Raw genomic sequence first — 24,470 nt, forward strand, 5'->3', positions numbered from 1 at the left:
CACACTCACACGTTAAGATGGAATTTTTGAAAGACAAGATATTCCTCCAAGCTTCCGTCCCTTTCAGTGTGTAAACTCCAGAAGCTGTCTGGAGAGGGAAGCAGGACTCGGTGACCACTAAGCAAATTCCTTTGGACTCGTTAAGATGATAACTCTCTTTCCTCAAAGGGAAAAATGTCAATGCAGGGATCGCTCCACCTTGAGCCAAAGACTTGGACAGGGCTTCCCAAAATAACAGTGGGAAGTAGGATGTCTACAACCGAAGGTTCCAAACTGGAAATGACAGGTAGACAGACCTATTTATGGAAGCAAGGTAGTGTTCTTCCCTGGCTTCTGTTCACTTAAATTCCTACCCTCCAGTTACCCTAGACTGCAAATGTTTCCTTCTGGCTAGCAGCCTTTCCTCCGAGGATTCTGGAAAGCACACCTGGCTAGAGCCAGCAAGCACTGCCTTGTCCCCAGTGTTGCTGTTTGTACAGTATCCTTTATCCTTCCTGTTAGAAGTGGCGTGCTGACCCCTAGAGTGCGGCCACTCCACACAGCCCGAGTTCTGGGCCACTAGGACCAGGCCCTTTATTCCAGTTTATTCTCCCACCCATTGCCTTGTTCTCCGCCCATAGTGGAAGCCAAAGACACACATAAACAAGAAGAATTTCGTTTTTATTCTTATCCTCACATGTCCACAGACCTGTGTTATGTGGAGAGCCTGCGCCTTTGGGCCACACCTGCTCTCGCCGTGGAGGACTTGATATAATAATCACGGTTCCCGGGACAGGGCAGGTACAGCAACTTGTAAGTCTCTACAACGCCTGTGCTACTATTCCCTGCTCTGTGTCACCTCTGCAGGAAATGCAGCTTTGAGCCCAGCTCGGAGCACAGAGGATGGAGCCTTCTAAAGTCTCGGGAAAGCTGATTCCAGGGACCCCAAACTCAAGACACCAGCTCGAAGCAAGACCTGGTTACCAAGACTTGGAGGGCAGCTGTGGGTTCCGGGGGCTCAGCGCTTCACTGATCCTACCGTGCTGGCAGGGGACAAAGTCCAAAACTGGCCTGTAGGTCTAGTCACTCCATTCACCTCAGCTTATTTCACAGTCTTTTCCCTTGATTTCTTCTGTTTCTTCTGTTCCTCATATTCAAGTATTTTCCGTTGGAAATAGCCTGTGCGTTCAGAGACAGGTGTTAGAGGCACCTCATTTGGCCAGGCCGACTGTGATGAACTCGGAGAAGGATGAGAAATATCCTCTGCTCCCCATGCTCCCCTGCTACACCCCCCACATTCCTTCCCCGGGGATTCCCTGGCCCTCACAGACCCCTGGAGATCCAAGTCTTCAGTGTGGCCCCGAAGGAGGCCTGCTGGCTCATAAATAGAGCAGCTTCTATGAAGCCCAGGGGGCATTTTCTTAGGCTTCAGGTTCTTTCTTTCCAACTCCCTGATTCGATCACAGCTCTTGTGTGGGCCTCTGCAGGGAAATGCTCTTTCCTTCCCTCCTCATCTGAGGGGTGAGGGCTGGCCACACCTGACTTGGGGGCAGTAGCCCCCCTCTGGGCTTGATGTTAGGGGCTGCGACGGCTTACCTGCAGGAGGGTTCTTGCTCTTCTCAGCTTCCTGGATGAAAAGGGAGAAGAGCTGTGTCTTCACAAATTTCTTCACGAACCTGCGCTTGGTCTTGGAGGTCAGAGCCTTGCAGAAGGCCCGTTCTTGGAAGCGGCCTTGCCCGCTGGCTTCCCGCTTGATGTAGGAAGCATAGTGACCCACCGTCTTGACAAAGAACTGCACAAAAGGGCCTGAAACATGCTCGTTGATTTGTTCGGAAGCTGCAGGGGACATATAGAGGTCATCTCAGAGGGTAGCCGAAGATGAAACTACCCACTCTTACCTCCGAGTGGCGGCCACTACAGACTGAAAGCTCCAGGAAAGGGGGTCGGGGAGGGTTCGAAATTACTGATTGACTCATTAAAATGGGAGGCTGGCTGTGCGCTCTCCACCACGGCTTAGGAAGAATAAAATCTCACACTCAGACGTGCCCTAGAATCTAGGCGCCTGGGACTGGCCCAGGACTGCTCAGTCGGGTTCATTTCAGTTCCGGGAGGGAATGTTTGGGAATGATGCCCTCAAGTGCTTTGGAGAACCCCCAGATCAGAGAGACCTACGACTTACTCTGTAACTCATTGATCCCCTGGCCGAGAGAGCCTAAGATGTCATCCTGAAGCTTGGGTGGTAGGATGTCTTTTTCGTCGCCAACCTAGGAGAGGACAGCTCAGAGGTCAAGTAGTCAGGGCGGACGTGTGAAGGGCAGTGTTAGCAGAGAGGAGGAGGACACACATTCTGCACCCCCACTTCACCCCCAAATTAATAGGAGAGGAACAGGAGCGGTTTCTTGGCCTTCAGTTTGACTCTAAGCATTAGCAAGTCTCTCTACCTCTGTGGTGCCTGGTTTATACCCCTGCTCGAAAGGCAGCAACACTGATTGCCTTGTTGTGAGGTCATCTGTGTCTTGGTCTTTAGTGGCTCCTTGAGAGAGGGGAGGTCTTCTTAGCATGGGTTCTCACTCAACAAAAGCACTTAAGTTTGTGGAAATAAGTGGAAAATGAAACTAGAGTGATTGAGTTGGTGGTGGCCTGCAGGGGATCTGAACCCAGATACTCACTGACATTAAGAAGGTCCCTTCACAAAGATTCACCAACAGGACCTGAAATAAACACACAGAATGGCTTTGTCTCAGGAGGATTGACCATCTCCATTTATGCCGGTGGCTATACCTTTCAGCCCAAGTAGCAACAAAATCAGCATCTTTAATTCTCATTTCCTGTCTGACACTCCTTTCTCACCATTCTGCTCTTTGGAAATCTCAGTTCTCTTTCTGGGGAAAGGGTCTGAGGGTGTAGGAAGGAGGTTGAGAGAGAAAGAGAGAGAGAGAGAGAGAGAGAGAGAGAGAATACGTATGGGGAAATCATAGCAGGTCACTCCCTTAATTAAACATTGAGAAAAGTAATTGCTTCTATGTAGGGAACTAGTACATGGCACACACGACGTGTTTTTGTACACTTATTTAATCCTCCCAACAGTCCCATAGAGGCGGGTATTATCCCTATTTTGCAGGTGAGGAAACAGGTGTAAAGAAGTTGCTTGAGGTCATACTGCTAACAAACAGTGGAGCCAGCTCCCAAGGCTAGTGTGTGCCAAGCCTCAGAATTGTATCCCTCTGCTTGTACTCACCTTTAACTCCCTCCCTGTCTGGCCAACTTTAGGACAGGGATGGACATCTTTTCACGCTTGCAACAGCTTTATGTGCAACTGCCTGGAAGTCTGTTCTAAAAACTCCCTCAGAGCTTTGGGCCTTCCCGCCGGAAACAGAGAGAGAAGGAAATGAGCCCAGGGTCAACAGGAAGAGGGAAGGAAAGACGGTGAGGAGACCCTGTGTCTACAGGCTGCAGGGGAGACAAGCAAGCACAGGGCTGGACTTTGGGGGGCCCTGAGTTCTAGTACCAGCTCCCTCCCTGGTTGGGGGGCCTTCAGTCTAGACCAAAGGTTACAAATAGGCAATCCTGCTGGTTGGACTCCAACCCGAAGCTCTGTTTCTTTGATCCTCAGAGCATTTTTCAATAATTGAATTAGTTTCTGGTATTTAAATTAAAAAATTTCACATAAAATTTGGATTTGTGGCTTCTCCTGAAAACTCGGGGACTCTAACGCTGGTCCTCATTTTCAAGGACAACACTCAAGAGGGAACTGAGTGCAGCTGCCCCGTTGGGGCGGGGGACGGGGCATGTGCTCAACAGTTTGCCATAACCCCCCAAAACCTGTGTTGGTCACTGAAATGCCCACTGGGCTCCTCCTTTCAGTTTGGACCCTTGGTCTTGACAATAGCATGAATGATCCCTTCATGCTCCCTTCTTCCAAATAAAAGGAAAGAGAGGGACTGGAAAGTGTGCCAAAAGCAGGCACTGTAATTATCCATCAGCAGGGGAGAAAAGCTGAACTAGTCCAGGCCTGAAACCACTTGTATACATCGGCTCAGATACCTTCATGCAGGGAAGGCTGTTTGTTCGGGGCGGTTGGGAAGTAAGTGTGTGTGAAGAATTTTCTTGCGAAGTCATTCCCAAAAATCTAGTATTAGGATATATTACTGTCTGTCTAGTAATCACTTCCAGAGAGCTTATGTGGGGAGTCAGGGAGCACCCCCGACTACCACCCTGGCCCTCCCCATACCATTTTTACAGAGCAGCTGCTGAGGAAGTAAGCAGGCCAAGCCTCTTGGATGGTAGGAGCTGCAGTATAGCTGGCCTTGGGCTGTCTTCCCTCCTGGCCATCAGAGGGAGGAGTTGGAGCTGCAGTGTCAGGAAGTTTCATAACTTCTGGGGTTGGGACATTTTAAGTCTTATTGCTAAACACAGGGCTGATACTCTGTCCCAGTTAGTCACAAGGCGAAGGCTCGTTCAAAGGGCATGTGTACTCAGCAGTTCTGAGGCCTGGGAAGGCCAGGACGCAAGAACGGGAAACACTTCTTTCCTTCCCAGCAACACTGTGTAAGAAGGGCCTTGGTTCTCCCTGTGTGCTGGGTTCCATGATGGCCTGTGTGGCCTTGGAAATGTCAACTGAGTTCTCTGGACCTCAGGTATTTCTTATGTAAATGGAGGAAATACTGCCACTCGGGCTGGTTCCATGCCTCTTTAGTAGTTTTCTTCTAGCCTCTCCCCTTGGTTGGCCCTTTGCACAGAGGGAGTCAATGGTTAATCAGGGCAGACATACATACCTAACTACTGTGTTTCCCCAAAAATAAGACCTAACTGGACAATCAGCTCTAATGTGTCTTTTGGAACAAAAATTAATGTGAGACCCGGTCTTATTTTACTATAAGACCAGGTATAATATAATATAATATAATATAATATAATATAATATAATATAATATAATATAATATAATATATATAATTAATATAATTAATATAATACCTGGTCTTATATTAATTTTTGCTCCAAAAGACGCATTAGAGCTGATTGTACAGCTAGGTCTTATTTTCGGGGAAACAGGGTAACTTCTCGCTTGAGATTACAGTAACATGCTATCTCTTGAAAGTTCCTACTAAAGCTCTAAGCAGAGCACATGTTCTGAGTTGTTATTCCAAGACTGAAGATAGATTTATGCTATGAATGCCCATTTTCACCACCGAGCCCTTTGGTGTGTCTGGGGCACTGCCAAGAAATAGGAAGCTGACAAAATCAAAGGGCTGTATCCCCAACAGCCAACTGAGCTCAGAGCTAATCAGAAAGATGACTTTTGCTACAAAAATCTGTACTTTCAAGACTCATCGTTTTTGGGAGGGCTACATTAGTTAGCTCACATCCAAGGAATGTGAATGAATTCCAATAGGGTGTGTGTTGTAGAGACCAGTTGTGCTTATCCATTCAGATGAAAGACGGGACACCCCAAAGCCTACTCATTGGGGCCAACTGGCCTAGCACAGCAGATGACCCCTAAATAAGCGATGTCCTGCCCCTGAAGCCCAGAGGGAAATCCTTCAGGAGTAAGGAGCTGTGTCAGGCACCAGGGTGGGCGCTTTCGGCAGGTGATTTCCCCTCGAATCCCCAGGAACTGGACACTGTCATCCCCATCCTACAGACGAAGCAGCTCAGGCCTAAAGCGGCGAAAGCCCCGAATCATACAGCTGCTGTTAGGAGCAGAGCTGGGCTCCCAATCCAGGTCTATCTGGCTCCAAATTCTGCCCCCTTGCTGCTGCACCATACCTCTTCCATGGGGCTCTCCAGAACTTCCTGCCGAAAACGCATTTGTACTCCAACCATGAAGGGAGTGGGGCAGCAGACAGTGGCCAGCAGGCTCTCGGGGACAACGGGGATGTAGGTGTGTGCCCAGCTGAAGGGGTAGAGCAGCGCAGCGGCAGCGTGGATGCACTGAGACAGGGTGCTGGGGACAGGGCACAGAGAACGAGAGTCAGAGAGGCCTCCCCATGCCTGCACCCCTGGCACTCAGAGCAGCTGCTGCTACGACTGCTGCCTGTGCAGCCACACACACGCCAAGTCCAGGGGCCATGCGGCTCACAGAGCTGTGTTCTCCTCGCAGCTGGGAGGGGAGGGGCAGAGACCAGCAGAGGCTGAGGCTCCTCCTCTCATCCAGGATGGGGCCTCTCTTTGATCCTCCTGACCCAGTTAGTCTTTTCAACTCACTACTGGCTAAAAATAAAAGTGGCTCTTCCAAGAGGAGGGAAGAAGAAGAAATGCCTTCACTCAAACACATCACTGACTGAGCTCCTCTGGGCTAAGGATACCAGGAAGTGTGAGACACTGACCCTGCGTTTAAGGAACTCACAGCGTAGCCAGGGAGACAAACACATAAACATCGGGGTGCAGCAGAGAGGGGGAGCCTTGTTTTTCATCCTTATGTCTATCCAGCCCAGTCTTTACCGCTCATGGCTCTTTCTGGCCATGAAAGTTTATTGAAAGTTACCAAGTTGGTGCCTGAGTTAGCCTGGGAAATTCCTACATTCCAGGAACCTCTGCCTGGCAATTCCTACCCGGAAAGCCCCACAGAGGTGGCCCGGCTACCCTTTCCAGGGAGGCACCCCTGTGTAATTATTGCCTAAGTCGCAACTCAGGCCCCCCTCCTCACCCACCCCTCCACACACACACAACCCCGCCTTCTGTCTTCTCTAGTCTCTACTTCATTTCATGGCTCTTCATCTCTCCATGTTGCCCCAAAACCACGGCCAATAAAAACACAGATGTGGAAATCTTGTTCCAATTCTTGGTATCAAGCTATCACTTCCTGAGAAAGATTGAGAGTCTAGCCCAGGCTGCCTGGAAGTCCCCTCCTTGCCGGTGCTTCAGGGATCTGATAAGCTCGGGGTGGGAAGGAAGTGGGGAGTGGTGGGATCCCCCTGGAGAACTTGACCGCCTGAGAGGTAAGTCCTGCCAGCCTTCGCCCATGTCCAGACCATCTGACTCCTGGAATCACCTTCACTTTCTAAGCTCTGACCTTCGGGGGAAAGGCCAGAATCCCAGCTCCAACTACCCGGAAACTTCTCATTTCCCTACAGGGCTGAGAGTGGAAGAGCTATTTCCACAGCCAAAGATTACCCCACTTCCCTCAAGGGTTATCCCACAACTAGTGCCTTTCTGTCGTCGCTGGTTTTTATAAGACTTTCAGTGCACAGACCCCACTCCCTACCCAAGCTTCCTCTCCTCTAAAACCCATGACATTCACCTGACCCTCTGGCCTAACATTTGGATCCCTAGCCTCTTTTTCTTCTTCTTCTACTTCCCTAAAATGTAGAACCAGGGTTGTCAGCCCAAGGTCATCAGCTTCCTCCCGCTCCACACATGAATAGAAGGCCAACCTCCCACTGCTTTACAATATTTTTTTTCCTTCTCCATTCTGTCACGTTTCCCCATGTCCTTTTCAGACTCAACGCCCCCAAGAGGTAGAGCCCACGACATGACAGTACCCTGCTTCTTCTCAACACAGAGATATACTTAACTGTGAACTTATTATAAAGAAGAACCTCCAGCATTTACCAGTATGTGCTTGGCAGGGTGGTAAGGGCCTAATGTGAACTATTTCACTGAATCCTCCCCACAGCCTTCTGAGGTGGGTACAATCATTTTCTTCATTTTACAGATGAGGAGATCATAACTTCGAGAAGTTAAGAAACTAACCGAAGGGGAACCACAGAGCTAAAGATGGAAGAACAGGGCTTGAAGCTCATTCTGCCGATTTCAACACCCCTGCTTTCGACCAGTACAGAGTTCTGCATCTCCTCAGGTCAAAGACCATCTCTTGTTTGTACCTTCCTGATGCTTGCCATCTGGCAAACAGGTGACCCAGCATAAATGTTTGTTGAACGAGTGAATAAATGGATAGATGAGATGGGTTTGCCATTGAGGATGACGGCCTGACCTCCGTACCACTGTAGACCTTCCTGCCCTGTTCTCGCCCTCCTCCCCGCCCTCAGCCTTTCAAGAGCAGAGTCATATCTGCATCTACCCTAACTGGTGTGTCCCAGGAACATGTCATGCCCTTCTTCAAGCTGAATCAGAAACCTTCTTCAGGCTTAGACAGAAATCAAGTTTGGAGGCAGAAGGAGGGGAATTCTGAGGTTTAGTGCAGATCAAGACGTGGAGGCAGAAGGGTGAGCGCATGGGTCCTACAGCCGGATTTCCGGGGAGGCCCCACCGGCTGTTCCCTTGAACCCAGAGATGCCAGTCGGGTCAGGTAAGCTGCTCAGTGGCTGGACCCACCTGAGACCTTCTGCCAGGAAGATGATTCTTCTCTCCAGCACTGCAGAGGCAAAGATCTGGAGAATCTGTTCGAAACTGAGACAGTGCAACAGAGAACTAAAATCCACGTGTTCTAGGTGGGAGTCCAGGGGCCGTGTCAGTGAGATGAACTGTGGGGAAAGCAGAGGGGGAGGGTGTCGCCACGCGGAAACGTCATGCGGACCCCAGAATCTGGCCAGCATCTGCCAGCATCCACTCCCTTCTGCCCCAAGGAGTGAACCTGATCCTGGGTCTCCCCATCCGTGGTTTCCCTCTGCTTGGGGATAACACTGGTGCTGCCTCCCTTGCTGTCCTCACCGAGCACACCCACCTCCCACGCTGCGCTTCACCACATCACCTCCTTCCTGTTCCCTGAGCGTGTCACGCTCCTTCCTGCCTGAGGTCCTCCACAGGTTAGGCCCTCCCCCAGACTGCTCTGTTCCCTTCGTTCTCATCCTCCTTCCAGTCGCAGAGGCCTTCCTTGGCCACCTCGTACGGTATGTGTTTTCTGTCATTTCTCAGGCAGCATCCTGGTTTTTCTCCTTTCATCGCAATCATACGATTTTTAATTATGTATTTATTTGTCTGTCTCCTTCTTGAACAGCTGTCTCCTCCACTAGACTTTTAGCTCCATGAGGCCAGGGACCCCGTTCATTTTATTCCCCACTTTATAGCCAGAAAATAGTAAAGCTTGGTGCCGAGCAAGCATTCCATGCTTATTTTTTGAGTAAGTGGAAAAGCCTAGCCCCTCCCCTTGTTTTTATATGGGGAAACGAAGGTTCAAAGGGACACACAGATTGCCCAGAGAACCAGGGGTCAGACTGGAACTCTTAAAACAATGTACTGTTTGCTACTTTGTCTGCTTAAAACAGGAGCATCTCCGTGGGGCATGGGAGGGGACTCAAGGGTGGGTTTGGGTGATGAGAAATAGACACATGGAGGCCATAGGTACAGACATGGACAGACACAGGAGGAATAGGGTGGGGTGTGGGGGAAGTGGCAGTTTGGGGGCTGGGAGTAAAGTCCAGTCTAGCACCAGGAACCTCAGCTTATGTGGTTTATTTATGGTAAATAAGTCTTGGTGGCTTGAACAGTGACTAGGTCCTTGAAAGCATCACGTTGGGAGGATCAGAAAATTTGGGTTTGATTTGCAACTCTGTCATTAATTCAAGCCAAGACCCAGTCTGTGCCTGGCTCAGTTTCTGGGTATGTTAACCCAGTGAATAGAAGGGCCGTGAGGAGGGTACCACAGGGGCCTGCACCCTCCGGCCAGGGAGGCTCTTCCCCATCTTGCTAACCCACCTCAGTGCCCGAGTCGGGGATGAAGCTCTTGAGGGTGACAGTCTTCCCAGGAGCAGGGAAGGCCGCCTCTCGGAGGCCCTGCATGAACGGGTAAATGACCGCCATGGAGATCTGATGCCTCTTCTCCACTTCATCCAGGATCTGCATGGAAAGGACCACGGGGGGCATGCTTAAAGGGAGGGTGGCAGAGACCCCTGTGTGAGGCTCCCACACTGGCCCAGCCAACCTCATGGTATCTTCTAGGCCCCTCCACCAGCTGGTTCTCTCTCCTCCCTAGCAGACCAGTCTGCTGCTTATCTCTGGCTTTCTCCTAGCCTTCTTTTCATCTTCTCTCTACCCATCCGTAGTCCTCCCTTCTCCTAACACCAACATAAACTACATACCTTCCCCAGGAAATCCTCCCAGAGTACACCCCTCATCCATGACGGTCCATGTTCACTGGTGCTGGTTGGAATGGGAGCCTAGAAGGCTGGGCCGCTTGGGTGCCCCTCTGGCCTCCAACTGCCACTGGTGACTCCCCAGGACCAGAGCCTGCCTCCGACCCTCGGAACCCTGCCCTGATGACACATCACCCAAGCAAAGGCTGATGGAGGTGCCTGACTTCGCCCTCCAAAAGGCCTGCTGGGGGCGGAGCACACTGAAGCCCTTTCCTGGCCATTGGTTCTTAGGGACTCCTCTCTGATCCCAGCCCAGAAGCACTGGCTCTCAGGTGAGCTCCGGCACAAGTCCTAGAGGCCTAAGCATCCCTTCCACCCTGGAAGGAGTCGGAGGGAGTCCGACATTGTAGAACTATTGTCTCTCTGTTTCTTGGCTCTTCTGTCTTTCTCACAGATCACCTCACTTGAGCCTCACACCAACCTGTGAGACAGGAAGGTGCAGGATCATTACATACGTTTGACAGATGGGGAACCGGAAACGTGTGATGCCTAACCTGGGGCCCCTCCTACTGTCCTGTTCCAGCTGCTTCGTCACCTGACTGGAAGGGGAGCAGTGGACTCTCAGCAGGGGAGACGGTCCCCTAGGTTCAGTTCCCATTTTTCCCTAAAATCAAGTCGAGCTCAAGCCCTGTCTGCCTCAGTGCTCCCACATGTGCCTCTGCTGACCCCGGCTGTGAGGGAGGAGCTTCACCAAGGGCTCAGGGAACATAGCCAGGCAAACCTGGGAGCCAAACAGGCCTGACAGGCCCTGCGGAATCCGGTCCCACCCCTACCTTGGAGAACAAGCCGAAGCAGCCAATGCAGCTGATGATGCAGTACACCTTGGGGAGGCGAGGGCCAGGGCCGCTGGGCTGCGGGGACAGAGAGTTTCCTTCAGTGCTGCAGCCTCCCCAGAGCCTTTACCTAGCTGGGGCTGATGGGGACCGAGCCTGGTGTCTGGGACTGGGGACTCTTGGTGAAAGGTGGGCTGGATGGAGAAAGGCCTGCTGCTCAGAGGACAAGCAGCAGGGAGGACAGAGTGGCCACCTATGTGAAAAGAAGATGGCGTTGAGGGAGGTGGTGGGTGCACTGGCAGCACCAATACCATGCGCGGTCGGCAAAGGTGGGGAGGGGGCAAGTATACTGCAGCGATGAGGACATGGCTCTGGAGCAGAGCACTGTGAAAGTGACTTGGACGACGCTGAGAGCCAAGAACCGCTGTTCACAACTCCGTCCATGCTCGGGGAGGCTCCCGGGGCCATGGCACCGAGGCCTGGATGGAGAGGTGGAGAGGGTCAGGTTGGAGCCTCCCACAGAGCGGAGCTGTTGAAAGCTGGGGTGAGCAAAGGCCAAAGCGTGGCCAGCAGAGGTCCCCTGGGTGGGCGAGGAGAGGCGTGTGCCCCGTTCTTGTGGGGTTGCACAGGGCACTAATACGGCTGCTGCTGCGGGGCCGTGCTCTCTCTACAACCACCCCTGCCAGGGAGCCTGGTCTTTTGCAGCTGAGGCTTGAGCAAGCCCAGCTGTGGAGCCGATCGGGCTGCAGAGAGGAGGGGACAGTTCTGAGCGGCACAGACCAAGAGACGCCTGCAGTATCCAATCTTCCTGCTCCCATCCACATTGGTCAGGACGAAGGAGAAGGTCTCCCTGAGGAAGAGCAGACGTGATTTGCATTTGCTCACCAGACTCTAAACCAGGAAGGTGGTCGGCATCAGGGGTGTGCTGAGCGGGGTGAGGAGGACAAAGGGAGCTGCTGACCAGTCAGTCCCGAGAGTAGTAACATCAGCCATTTACTGAGTGCACATTGGTGTCAAGCCCCACGTGCCTCATCTCACTTAATTCTCAGAACAACCCTTTGAAGGAGGTTCCAGTATCATCCCTACTTCAAAGAGGTAAAAACTGAGGCTGAGAGCATGTGTCTCTCTCTATCCAAGGTCATTCAACTCCTAAGTAGTAAAGCCAAAATTCAAACTCAGGCAGTCCAACTCCAGGGCTCATGCTGTAAGGGACTTCGCCATGTCACCTGCTTAGAGGCCAAGGGCCATCTTCTAAGGCCAGCTTCTGCCAGGGGCAGAGTCAAAACACAGGAACGGTCACTTCTAGCACAGGGGAGACAGTCTCGCCCTTCTCTGCACAGAGACAACTGGTCAACCCAGTTAGCTAAGATCCGTGGCCTTGAGGGCCCCCAGACAACAACATGTTTATAATAAATCCACTGCATCCCTCCCCATCAGGAGGAAAGCTGGCGAGAAATCAGCATGCACACCAAGTGGGCGGTGCACGGGAACCCCATGGCTCCTACGGGCTCCTCTTCCCCAGTCCCAGAGGCGCGCCCCAGGGCCCCGAGGTTACCTCCGATACCCAGGGAGTGTTGCCCACTCATTCCCATCCGGGAAGCAAAACAAGGGGATGGCATCAAGCAGCCGCTCCTCCTCCTCCTGTTGGCCCCGAAGCAGGTTCTCCCGCTATAAGAAACGGAAAAGAGGCGAGTGGATGGTGCAGGTAAGGGCCGGAGGGCTGCCACGCTTCCACTGAGGCCCCAAAGCCGTCTGAGAATCAGCTTTTCCACTGGCCTGGGCTCAAAGCTGCCTCTGCCTGTCACTCTGCACACGGACTGCACCCTGGGTCTGGCGGGAACAACCCCCCCAAGGCTGAAACAGTCCTTCCTGGGCCAAGTCTACATGAATCTGGATTAAGCTTGAGTGTCCTGAGGATCTACATAGTCAGGAAGGGGGCCAGGGCCCCACTGAATACAGAAAGAACCAGAGACGGCCCAGCGGCCAGCGAGGACCACGTCAGACAGATATCACATCAGAGAAGAGAAGCGGCAACTCAGCTGCTGCACCTTCAGGGTTAACGAGAAGGATGTCCTATCTCCACCCTGTCACCCAGTACAGGAGCAGACCAGGAGCCTGACGCATGGCTGTGGCTACAGGCTGAGCCTGGCCACCAGCTGTGTGCCTGCCCCACCCTCTGCTTCCCACCCGTCCCTGAGATGGGATTCCGGAAACGTAAGCTTTCTACAGAGAAGGGTGACTGGCAGTGTAATCTGGAAGGACGAGGAGGTGCCTAAAGGGGCAGAAGAACTAGCCTCGTTTCCCAGCTAGGGAGCCTAGGTCAGCTCCTCACAAAGAAGCCAGACCTAGATTCTGGGGGAGATAACAGAACCCAGGGCTGGGCCTGCAGGGAACAGGAGCGGTGAGCTCAGGGCAGCTCCAGACTCAAGCCCTGGCAAGGTGGGGAGCGGGAGAGGGCACCCCGCCCGCCTCTCAAACATCCTCCTGCCTCCTCCTTCAGTCCTTACCTTGGGAAACTGGTAGGTGATCGTGGGTTCATAATCCTCCCCAGACCGCTTTTTCTTTAAGGAAACCACGAGGAGGTATTCAAAGAAATGCTGTCCTCCAGCAAAGTTGGGGAGGCAGTGCTCCCGGGCCCTTTCTGGCTCCTTTTCAGCTTCCCCTGGATTGTCCTGGGCAGATCCTGAAACCACGACACAGGGCCCACTCAGTATCCCTTTGATCTGTGCCCTGAGTGGACTCTGTGAGGCTCCAGGCAACTTCCACACCTCAAGGCCACGCTGCCAACGTGGAGGTCCCTGGAGCCTGTCCAGCATCTCAGGTCCTGGAACGGGACTAGAGCCAACTGGGCAGTTTCCATGCCTGCCCTGGGGAACGTGAAACCATGGAAGCCAAGGGGACAAAAGAAACCACTTATCTGGAAGCCAAGGAAATGTACTGGGGAGGCCACATGGGAGGTCACACGGCCGGGGGTACCGCAGAGACTCTGCCTACCCACAGGGTGCCCAGGGCAGTACCTGAAACAGTATGCCCTGGCTAGGCCTGTACTCACTAAATCAGAATAGGCGCAAGGGCCATGTGGCTGTGACCACACCAACCTCCACAGAGGGCATGATGGGATCTAAGAACCGGCAGGGGAAACCTCCCAGGCCTGTCACATGGGGGGGCGAAGTGGAGGTCAACATATAAAAGGAAGAAGAGAAAGAAGCATTTCAAGGAAGACACATCCGCATTGAAGAGAGTCACCCTGGAAAAAAGGAAATGGGTAATCCAGTGCAGACCTGCTCGGAGCCGAGGCAGCCGTTTCCGGAACAATCTGCGCATCCCGCCTACCACTTGTCTTTCCATCTTTTGGGGCCTGCGGGGCATGGAGCACTGCCCTTTCCTCCAACACAGACTGGCTACAGAAAGCCCAAGAAAGGGGCTGCTGCTTCCGTGTCCAACCACAACTCAACGAAGCCAAGCCCGACGCTGTCTTCCAAGTAGGAGAGAGCAGTTTCCATCCTGTGTACCCAATGGTTGAGCAAGAAGGATGTGACAGGACCCAGGAAGGTGGCAGAATGCCCGCAGAGGCAGCATCCTGGCACTGCAGCTCAGACCTCAGCTCCTCCCAAGAGCCCCAGGGCGTGGTGAGACAAAAGGTCGTGAACAAACACCTTCAAGGCCCGGCTGCTTCTGGGCCAAGGGCTTTGAATTCTGAGCTGCAGATCATGCAAGGGGTTGATTTACAACCTCAGGAAACTGAAGAACAGCCGATAGCATCAAACTGTGGGTACCGGAACCTCCCTGGTCCCAAGACAGGAATCTTATATCCCCATAACTTTGGTGCTCGACCTTTCACTTCTCAACCAGGTCAACAGCAGCAAAAACCCCCTGCACGGCCACTTGCCGCACACTGGAACTTGCACAGGACCAGCACACCTCATAGCCAGGGTGCCTCTGCCTTCCCGGATTAAGATCAATAGACTTGGCCCATTCACGATCCAAAAGGAGAAATTATTCTAGCAAGAGGGAATCTTAGGAACCAAGACGAACCTAAAAGCCTCCTGGCCCGCTGGTGAAATAGTGAGCACAGTTTGTCTCTGAGCTGGAGAGGTCCTGAGAGTTCAGCAGAACTACAAGGGTGTATCTCTCACCCCTGCGATATGTCCTAAGACAGACTTCTCTCACTGGGACCTGTTCCAGGGCTCCAGCGAAGAATCCCTTTTGCAAATAGGAAGCACTGACTCAAGACATTCTCTTCTCCCTGGCCTGCAGTAAGGGACTGGTTGCAGCAGCCTGAGAGTCACTCAATGGCAGCGGAAAGCATCTGGGTGATCTCCACCCCACCCCCACTCCTGCGAGTCTTTTTTGCCTGTTCAGCCACATCAGCAGATCTGCCCAAGCTACAAGCAGACCAGCTGGCCCCTGGGGCTCTAGTGGTGTCTAGAGGCTGTTTCTGGAGGCTGGGGAAGAGAGAAAGAATAGCAATAAATTAACTAGGTAGGAATCTCACTTGAGTGAATAAATGCACAGGGTAAGAGAGCAGGCTATGAAGCTGTGCCTGAGGAGCCAGGAGGCAAAAGAGTTTGGTGCCAGCATTTGCACTCCTGCAAAGAATTAGTAGCCCTCTGGAAGAACATGGGATGCGGGAGTAGAGGAGATGGCGGCCTTGCTCTTAAGCACTTCAGATCCTACTTTCGTGAGACTAGAAAAAGCCAGCACTCAGTGGCCCAGCCATGACTCCGGCGGGGGGAACCCCATCACAGTAACTAAGGATGAATGCTGTAATTGATGGGAACACTAGGAGCTGTCACCATGCTCATTTGCAACCTGCAGAGGCTTGCTGCACAATCCTCACCTCCTGTCTGAGGAACAAGCATCTTCCTAATACAGATGGGGAAACTGAGGCACAGAGTAATTCAGGGTTATTAACAGAATCTGTTGAGGGTGGGAATTATGAGATTTCTCTGCCATGCTCCTGCCTTCTGGATGCAGTACACACCAAACAGCCCACAAATGTGGGAAGTCGCCTGTGTGCAAAGGGCTTTGAGAACCAAAATCCTTTCACTGGCCATTGCAGAACCTCAGAAAATTATTCCTTTTCCCCAAATCCTTAGTGTTGCAATTTACAGCCCATTTTCTCCTGCTTTTGAATCAGAAGAGCCAAGAGAACAGCAAAACTCACAAACTCAAACAAAATTAAGTTACTAGACATTTGAGCTGAGGCCCAAGAAACCCAGAAAAAGATTGCTTTCTCCTGCCTTTCAAAGGGGATTATCAGCAGAAGAGAAAACATCCATCACACACACATATTTCATACAGGTCACCTCATTTAATCCCCAGTGCCCTAGAAAGGAATGATTATCCTGAGTGTTTAGTTGAGGAGGGAGCCACCCTTTCTAAGGAAGCCAGCAGGCTGGTTCCACTTGTTCCTCCACCAGGAAGCTCCTCCCACAGCCACCTGAGGAAAGTCCCAGACGGGGCTAGAATATAGGTGAGGGGAGTTTCTGGAACCTGGATCTCCAAGCTGGCTCTTCCTCTTCTAGCTCAGCTGCTGTCAACCTGGGACCACCACCACTCCTCCCCACTAGGATGATTTACACGTGTGTGTGTGTGTACACACACCCCTCCTACCCCACATTTGCCCTATGGCCAAAAGGGCAAAAGACGGAGTAAGAATGCTCCAGGAAGGTGGAGGACAGACGGAAGGTATGGACTATAAGGAGGGCACACTCTCCTGACCTGACAGGTGCCAGACCTCAGGACAGGTAGTACTAGCTGCTCATCTTCCAGTTCCTCAGTGACCAGGAAGCTCCTCCAGGCACAGTTATCAGCCTGGTTGGCCAGGGTGGGTGGGAACAACTGGAATGTCCCCTCCGAGTTGCAGGAACAAACCCCTGCCACTCACAAGGACTTCTCAGGGTTGGGGGAGACCAGGAAAGACCAGGTCAGTGCTCTCCAGAGAAGAGAGGACACCAGCTCCACCTGCATTCTGCTCCAGCCACTGCACAAGCCCAAGGCCTCTGAACCCACCAGAGGTCTCTGACCTCTTTGCCTTGGTGGGATGGAATGACCAAATACTGGAACCCCATGTTTAGGGAGAACAGCAACGGCTGGGGGTGGAGGGCAGGGGTGATGGCAGAAGAAGCACTGATCTCATCCTCAGGTCTCCCCAACTCTGGGGCCAGTAGTGGGTGGGTGGGTGGGGGGTCTCAATCTTTTAACTTGCCAATGTTAGAAGGGGTGGGCTGTCTGTGAATGACCCCTGCTTACTTTTCCAATTGGCTCCTTTCTCATCAGAAGGTGGGACCAATGAGCAAAGTAACTGAGGGTTATGCTCAGAGGCCACAGGACTGGCTAGTGATAAGTAGCAATAAATGTTTGTTGAATGAATTAAAAAACGAACGAATTCCTAATTGTCTTCCTTCCAAAGCCCAGTGCCCCTACTAAGAGAAGAAACACATATTAACTTCTAATGTAATCCCCATAACCCTGGACAGGGAGGAATTCGAATTCTCACTTCACTGATGGGGGTTAAGAGAGGCGTGACTTGGGTGGTTCACACACTAAGGAAGCAACTGACCAGGCGCCACCCCAGCTCTGCTGGTGGCCACACTCTCCAGGGCCACTTGATGTCCTTGGGTGGGGGTGGTAAGTCGTCCGGAAGACCAGCTTTTCTGGCCTGTGGCTAGTTGCACCACAGGGTCGAGTGCTGGGGATGGAGGGGGGGGGGGGGGTTGATCCCCGCGGGGTGGGGCTGAGTAGGGCGGGGCGACGGGCACCCCCGGGCCGAGGCAGGGTCTCCCGGGAGGACGCTCCAGGCACACTGCGGTTGCACCACAAGCTTCCTGGCTGCGAGTACACGTGGCCCCGGGGCCCCACAAACGTTTCCTTTGCCCGGCTGCCTCACCCCCACCCTCGCTGTCCTGGCCACTCATCTGACCTTGGACATCTCCCCACCTCGTCCTGTCCACCCCTACCTGCGCCTCTCTCCCTTCACCTGCGCCCTGCCCTGCCCTCCCGAATGCCCCGCAGACTTCTCGGGACCCCGACCCTCCGCGCCGCCCTCCCCGGCCCCCGCGGCGGTCAGCCTCATGTCCTGGCCCCGGTCTCCGCGCTGTGTCCGCACTCTTGCCCCGCGCCCGGGCCCGACACTAACCCCCACGGCCACGCTTCAGTCTCAGGCTGGCTCGGAGGCGGCGGCCGAGTCCATCCATGGCCCCTCCAGAACCCGGCGCCGGCTCCCACGTCCGTGCCGGCCCCGCCCCCCGATGCCCGACCTCCGCGGGCCCGACACTTTCACTTTCACGCGGGGGGTGGCAGAGGGAACCCGCCCGGGGCGGGGCGGCGCACCTTCCGGACTCGGCCCAACCCCCGGCGCACCTGGGCGGGCCCGCTCTTTGCTCAGCCCCGGCGGGCGCCTTGAGGTGACAGAGGGCGCTCAAGGCGCGTCCGGGAGGGGCGGCGCCACCTCGCCCCCACCCTCCCGGAGGCGCCCCAGGAAGCTTGCCTTTCCGAACCCCACGGTCTCCAAACGCGCAGGATCCTCTCGAAGTCACCCCCTACCTCCGTGGCACTGGCTGGGAGTGTCCTGTGGGTCCTGGCGCACCTTCGAGGTGGCTGCGGACTTAGCCCAGAAGGGGACAGAGTTTTCAGAGTGGTCACACCTTTCCAACCCCTCCATCTCTGCCCCCGCAACTGCTTTAGCTTCTGACCATTTCCAGATCATTTGCCAAGTGTCCTTCCACCCGCGGCACATGTGTGCCTGCCTTACTCTATTCCCGGTTCCACTTCCTCCAGCGAACCAAGGGGAACTGAGCCACGTGGGCTCCTGAGCAGGCACGGGAGATACGGCCGAGGGTCCTGACCCTGCGTTCAGTCCAGCGTGTTGTGTTTCTTTTTAATTTATTGGGTACTGTTGGTTAATGACATAAATTTCAGGTGTACAACTTTGTAAGTCTACATCTGCATGCACTCTATAGTGCGCTCACCACTGGAAGAAGTCTAGTCTCCTTCCTTCACCATGTATTGGACCCATTTACCCTCTTTTTCCTCCCCCACACCCCTTTTCCCCTCTGATAACCACCCTTCTGTTGTCTGTATCTATGAATTTGGTGTTTTTGTTTGTTTTATCCTTCAACAGATGGTTGGATAAAGATGTGGCACATATATACAGTAGAATGCTACTCAGCCATGCTAAAGATGAAATCATGCCATTTAGGACAACATGGATGGATCTGGAGAGTATTATGCTAAGTGAAATACGTCAGATGGAAAAGGGCAAGAACTGTATGATTTCACTGATATGTGGGATAGAAACAAAAAGCTACATACTGTCCAGCGTGTTCTTGGGCAGATGAGCATAATGCGGATAAACTCCGCCCTGACCCCAACAGAGATGTGAAAATTAAGGAACAGAAAGCTCTTTGTAAACTCTTATGTGATTCAAATTTAAGGGACGATGGTGATGACGATGACGATGATGACAGTTGCAGCTATCCACACTTCCTGTTTCTTAATCCCAAAGCTCAATACAGCCTTTCTGCTCCTTCTCCACCCTTCTCTCTTTCCCTGGCTTCCAAACATGCCCAGACTTCAAGCTTCAGTTGCCAGGCATGAATATTTGCATCTGATAAGCCTCACGTGCTCCCTAGGGATCTGCCCTGGTTCCCCTCCCGGTCTCAGGACCTGCATCTGTACAGTAGGAAGGGTGGAGGCAGTGCAGAGTCCTTCTGGAGTTGCTCCTTTCACAGAGGTTTCAGCCTGACTTTGAGGCTTGGGAGACAGAGGGAAGACGCTCTGGCAGGAAGATGTCTGGGATCTATAGACATGACACCGCCACCCTCCACCTACAGCTTCCTTCCCTTTCCCGTGCATGGCCTCAGGGTGACTGTCCTGTTACAGGCTCTGGAGGAGCAGTAGTGAGGAATCCAGCCCTGGTATTAAACTGTCTGCTTTTAGCCCAGAGTTTCCAAAAGTCACCTCTACTCTGGGCCTATGCAATTTTGTACATAATTACACAGTCTGTTTCTATTCCCTATTCTCAGTGTATTCCCTCAAGCAAAGGCATTTCTCTTCCCCAAGTACTTTCTCTTGGATGCACCTATGTCTTATGCATCTCTGTGTAAGTTTAGAAGTAATTCATGATAAGCTTGTCCAATTGGTTGAATATTATTGTGCCTTAAATTTCCCAACCTATTTTATGGTGGTCCCAACCAAACTACTTCCTTCCTTTAAAAACGGATGAAGAAAACAAAACAAAACAAAACAAAAACACAACAACAACAACAAAAAAAACGGATGAAGAAATATGTGCACATGTACACCAAAATGACATGTACAAGAATGATCATGGAAATCTTATTTGAAATAGCCTCAAACTGGATGTAACCTGAAATATCCATAAACAGTGAAATGGATGAATTGCGGCATCTTCTTACAATGGAGCACTATACAGCAGTAAAAAATGAATAAACCACTGCTACAATGACACGGTTATTTCACACAAACATAATGCTGAGCGAAAAAGCCAGACACGAAAGAGTATGTAATGTGAAGCTCCATTTATATAAAGTTAAAAACAGGCAAAACAAATATATGGAATGAGAAGTCAGGATATTAAATTTAGGGAGGAAGGAGAATGTAATTCGGATAATACCATAGGGCTTTTGGGTGCTGGTATTGTCCTATTTCTTAACCTGGTGGCATATACATAGGTGTACCCACTATGTGATCTTTCTTTGCACTGCAAACTTCTATGCATTTTTCTATATGTATAGGAAACTTTAATTTTTACATTAGGATGTTAGAATGACATAAATGGAGGTATAAACTATTAGGTGGGTGCAAAAGTCATTGTGGTTTAAAAGGTCAAAAACAATTGCAAAAACCGCAGTTACTTTTGCACCAAACTAAGAGTTGAGTTGAGAATAAATTGAAAAATTATTGGGATGTAAAGGAGTAGAGTTAAATAGAAATCTACATTGTTGAGAAGTGTGTGCGCATGTAACAATAAGAAAAACTTCATTGGTTCGTAGTTAGAGGGAGATTTGGGTTTCAAGTGATGGGTTAATATGGGAGAGACTAGAATGTAGTTATGGACATTAGGGGAAGGAACCAGCAGAGGCGAGATGCAAGAAAAAGTGGCAGATGGAACAAGATCTGAGAAGAGGGGGAGAAGGTGGAAGTCAGGATCTCAGGTAGAAGATTGGCTTTAAACGGGAAAAGTGTACTTTATTTGAGGGGGAAAGTGGGATGAGAGTGGGAGTCGCGTCCAGCACAACACGGGCAGTGAGGGGACGAGAAGGGGCGGCTTTGGGTTAAGTTTTAAGAAAGAAACATACAGAGACTTAATGCAGTTAAATCTCAGAAGGCCAAGGGTCTCACAGTTCTGAAAGACTGGAGCCCAGAACAAAGCCGACTGGAGGTTTTTATTGATAAGTATACAAGGGAGTAGCAGTGTTTTTGGCACGGTCTGTGGGACTCACTTATCACGTTATAGAAACAACCCAAACCAATTATGTTGCTCTTCAAACAGCCGAAGCAGAAAGTCCTTGAGGTGAGGTATGCAACTCCTTTAAGGGACATATGTCACATGTTGAAATTGTTTCACAGGGCTGAGCAGAGAGAGTTTAATCTTATCACTCTCAAGACTTTTTTTCCCAATTAGGTGAGAGGGAAAAGTCAGAACCAAAAGCGGCTTTTCCCAGGTAGGGGAAAGGGGAGACAAGGACCCTTCTCAAATCTTTTTAAGGCGGCTCATCAGGGGGTCTCCATGGGGTTCCACCTGGCTTGAGTTGTCCCCCCACCCCCACCCCCTGTGGGGAATCTTACTCGTCATTGGCCGCAAACCCTCTTTTGGAGACTAAATAGAGAGAAATATACAGTCCCAGAGACGCACAGTCTCACAGACTATTCTTTCCTTAAGGAAAGACATGGTGGGGGGGCAGTCTGCTAGGCTGTTGTGTGACAACAAGTGGGTATAGATGTTGATTAATTTGTAGAGGAGGAAGTGGGAAGTTAAAGGTCAGAAAAAGAGGCCCCGGTTTCTGCTAAAAGAGTTTTTTCTTGTAGCTACCATCTCCCACTCTATCCCTCAGGTTATTCTCCCAGAGTCTGGCTGTGAAGGGAAGAAAATGACACCAGCCCTCCTTTCTTGAAGCACTCGCAAGGGAGTCCACAAGCAAGTTTTATTCAGGGAGGCAGCATGGCACGATAGGATGCCCTTGGACAAGCCCTACGCTGCAGATTACTTGAGGCATTTCCTGAGTCTTCCTCCCCTAAGATCATTAAATCACCTTGCAGGGTGGTGGTGAGCACTAGAAAGAATAGATTTGGAATCCAAAGGTCCAAACTTCACACGTCCCGTTAATGCTCCGATCACTGCACTCTCAACTGCATGTCTTTGAATGGCAGAAGTACTATGACCAGGCTCCTGTTTCCAGGTTCTTCTAAGAAGTCCTGAAGATGCTCCACAGGCCAGTTCTGGTAGTTGCTTGTCGTCAGAGCCCATCATAGGGATCCAGCTATCACTTCCTCCTTCTGCAGTTATGCCCACTTGTTTCAAGACAGACTGCAACAGCTCTCCCCTGTGCCATTGTGCCCAACCTGGACACTGACCCTATCTCCAATTCCATACAGAATAGCTAAGGGAGAGAAATAAGGTTTGGTATGACTTGGCTGAAGGCTTTGTGATAAGAGAAGGATATTACAGAAGATAGAACGTAAACATGAAGTCTCACTGTTCTTGGGGTCTGCAGAGACGTCCTCTCCTCGCCTGCCTGCCCCATGTTGCAGGGACCAGCTGACCTGACTGTGATGGAAATGCCCTAGAGTCAGTATTCACAGTGTTCCAGAATGATTGGTGATGGCAATGTTTATTATATTCAGGGAAGAACCCCTTTCACAAGATGTGATCTTGTCCTTAGGCACAAAAACACCAGACCAACAACAACAAAACCAAAACAAACCTCCAAAGAATGGGCCTTTCAGGGTGGAATAACACTATCAATAGTCCTGTATACTTCCTCTTCATAGCTTGAGGTGAACGAAGCTCAGCTACCTCTCCTTCAAGCTATCTTGCAGGATTGGCTTCTGATCTGTGAGAAAAGACTCGGACAGTATCCCACACATCGGCCAGGAATAAGCCATGGTGGCCAGGATTAGGAAAGAGAATTTGAATATTGGAAACAAAGATGACCTTTTACATTAAGAAAGAGCTCCTGGAGTCAAACTTCTCAAATCTCTCTCTTCTAGACAAAGGTCTGCTCTATATTTGGATAATCTTGACCAAACCTTGACACCCATTCCCCCCCCCATTTAAATCAGATCTTCCTGTTACAACCTCAAATCACACCATTTCCTTAAAGCACTTATAATGCTCTGTAGTTACACGTGTATCTCTGAGATGAATTGTTCAACTACCCTCTCTTTTTCTAGAGTCATCCCCAGGAGGCATGGATCATATCATGTCTCTTTTGCTCACCTCTGTGTCCCTACGCCTAGCACAGTACCAGGCATACCCTAGGTAACCAGTAGTCAGTGAATATTTGAGTGGCTCAGGGATGAATGAATAGATAAGTAATCTGCCCTAAACTTCCATCTCTAAGGAGACAGATAATTATCTGAAACATTTTTGTTCTGGGTTCTACTCAGGACACACATTTAGGTTGCTTAAGACACATTCTGCCTTTTATCTTTGCTGGCAGTCTTTAATCAGAGGTGTATCAGATGGGTAGAATCTGATCATGGTAGTCCCAACCTCCTTTCTGGAGATGGATTTACAGAGGACATGTGACACAGCTCTGACCAGTGAGAGGTCAGGAGATGTCTATTCTGGTCAAGGGGAGATCTGCTGGAGACTTTTGGTTTCTCTAGAAGAGATGGTGCTTTTCCGCCTCTGGACATCACTGGGTTTGGATGTGATGACAGGAACTGCTGAGATAAAGCCAGCACACTCCACAGGACAGGGCGACACACTCCCAGAGTAAGTGGGGTGGGAGCCAGGTACTGCTGGCAGGAGCCTGGAGTGGCCTCCGCTCTACTCTTCTTGTTACCTGAGATAATAACTCTGCTTCTGAATTAAGGCAGTGGGTTTTCTAAATACATTTTACATGGCATACAACACAAATACACACACATAATATACAAAAACCACAAAAGTTTTACAAGGCAATACCACCCCTACTACGTGTAAGGCATTTCTTCTTTTTCTTCCATTCTATTATTGCATTTTTAAAAATACAGAGTGAGGTACCCTAAAATGATTTCACCACCCCAAACTGTGTGTGAAACTGCAATTTAAAAGAATTGGGGGTTTTCTCCTATTTTTCCCTGCGGACTCTGGAGTCAGACTACCTGGGTTGGTAACTTCCCAGCTCTGCAAGTTACCAGCTTTGTTACATTCGACGAGTTTCTTAACCTCTCTGTGATTCAATTTTCTCCCATTTGATGGGGGATAAGAATGGTACCTACCTCCTAGGGTTGTTTTAAGGATTACATGAGTTAGTATATGGAAAGTGCTTGAAATGAGAAGCCCTTGGGAGGTCTGAACAGAAGACTGAAGTGATCTCACAAAGATGAATAAGGCATGGCTCCTGTCTTCACAGAGTTTACATTCTTGTGGGAAAGATAATGTAGAGGTGCTGGGATTAAAAGAAACACAAGGCAGTCCAGGAACATGAACGAGAAACATGCATTCCAGC

General features: G+C 51.0%; 1 protein-coding gene across 2 annotated transcripts; it reads right to left on the reverse strand.

Annotated features, from left to right (window-relative positions):
* Positions 1–641: 641 nt before the first annotated feature.
* On the reverse strand, positions 642–18,142 carry DENND2D (DENN domain containing 2D). 2 transcript variants are annotated; one of them, XM_033093731.1, is made up of 12 exons: positions 17,927–18,142; positions 13,293–13,468; positions 12,341–12,453; positions 11,566–11,635; positions 10,786–10,863; positions 9,576–9,716; positions 8,256–8,404; positions 5,748–5,925; positions 2,649–2,690; positions 2,159–2,243; positions 1,576–1,815; positions 642–1,158 (listed from the first exon to the last, which is right to left on the reverse strand). In XM_033093731.1, the coding sequence occupies exons 1-12, from the start codon at positions 17,982–17,984 to the stop codon at positions 1,082–1,084; spliced, it is 1,407 nt and encodes a 468-aa protein (XP_032949622.1). In that variant the 5' UTR covers positions 17,985–18,142; the 3' UTR covers positions 642–1,081. The 2 variants fall into 2 exon arrangements, with proteins under 2 accessions (XP_032949622.1, XP_032949621.1); XM_033093730.1 differs by lacking the exon at positions 17,927–18,142 and adding an exon at positions 14,067–14,349.
* Positions 18,143–24,470: the final 6,328 nt, after the last annotated feature.

This window comes from Rhinolophus ferrumequinum, chromosome 22 (genome assembly GCF_004115265.2).
Source record: "Rhinolophus ferrumequinum isolate MPI-CBG mRhiFer1 chromosome 22, mRhiFer1_v1.p, whole genome shotgun sequence".
In the NCBI taxonomy this organism is placed as follows: Eukaryota; Metazoa; Chordata; class Mammalia; order Chiroptera; family Rhinolophidae; genus Rhinolophus; species Rhinolophus ferrumequinum.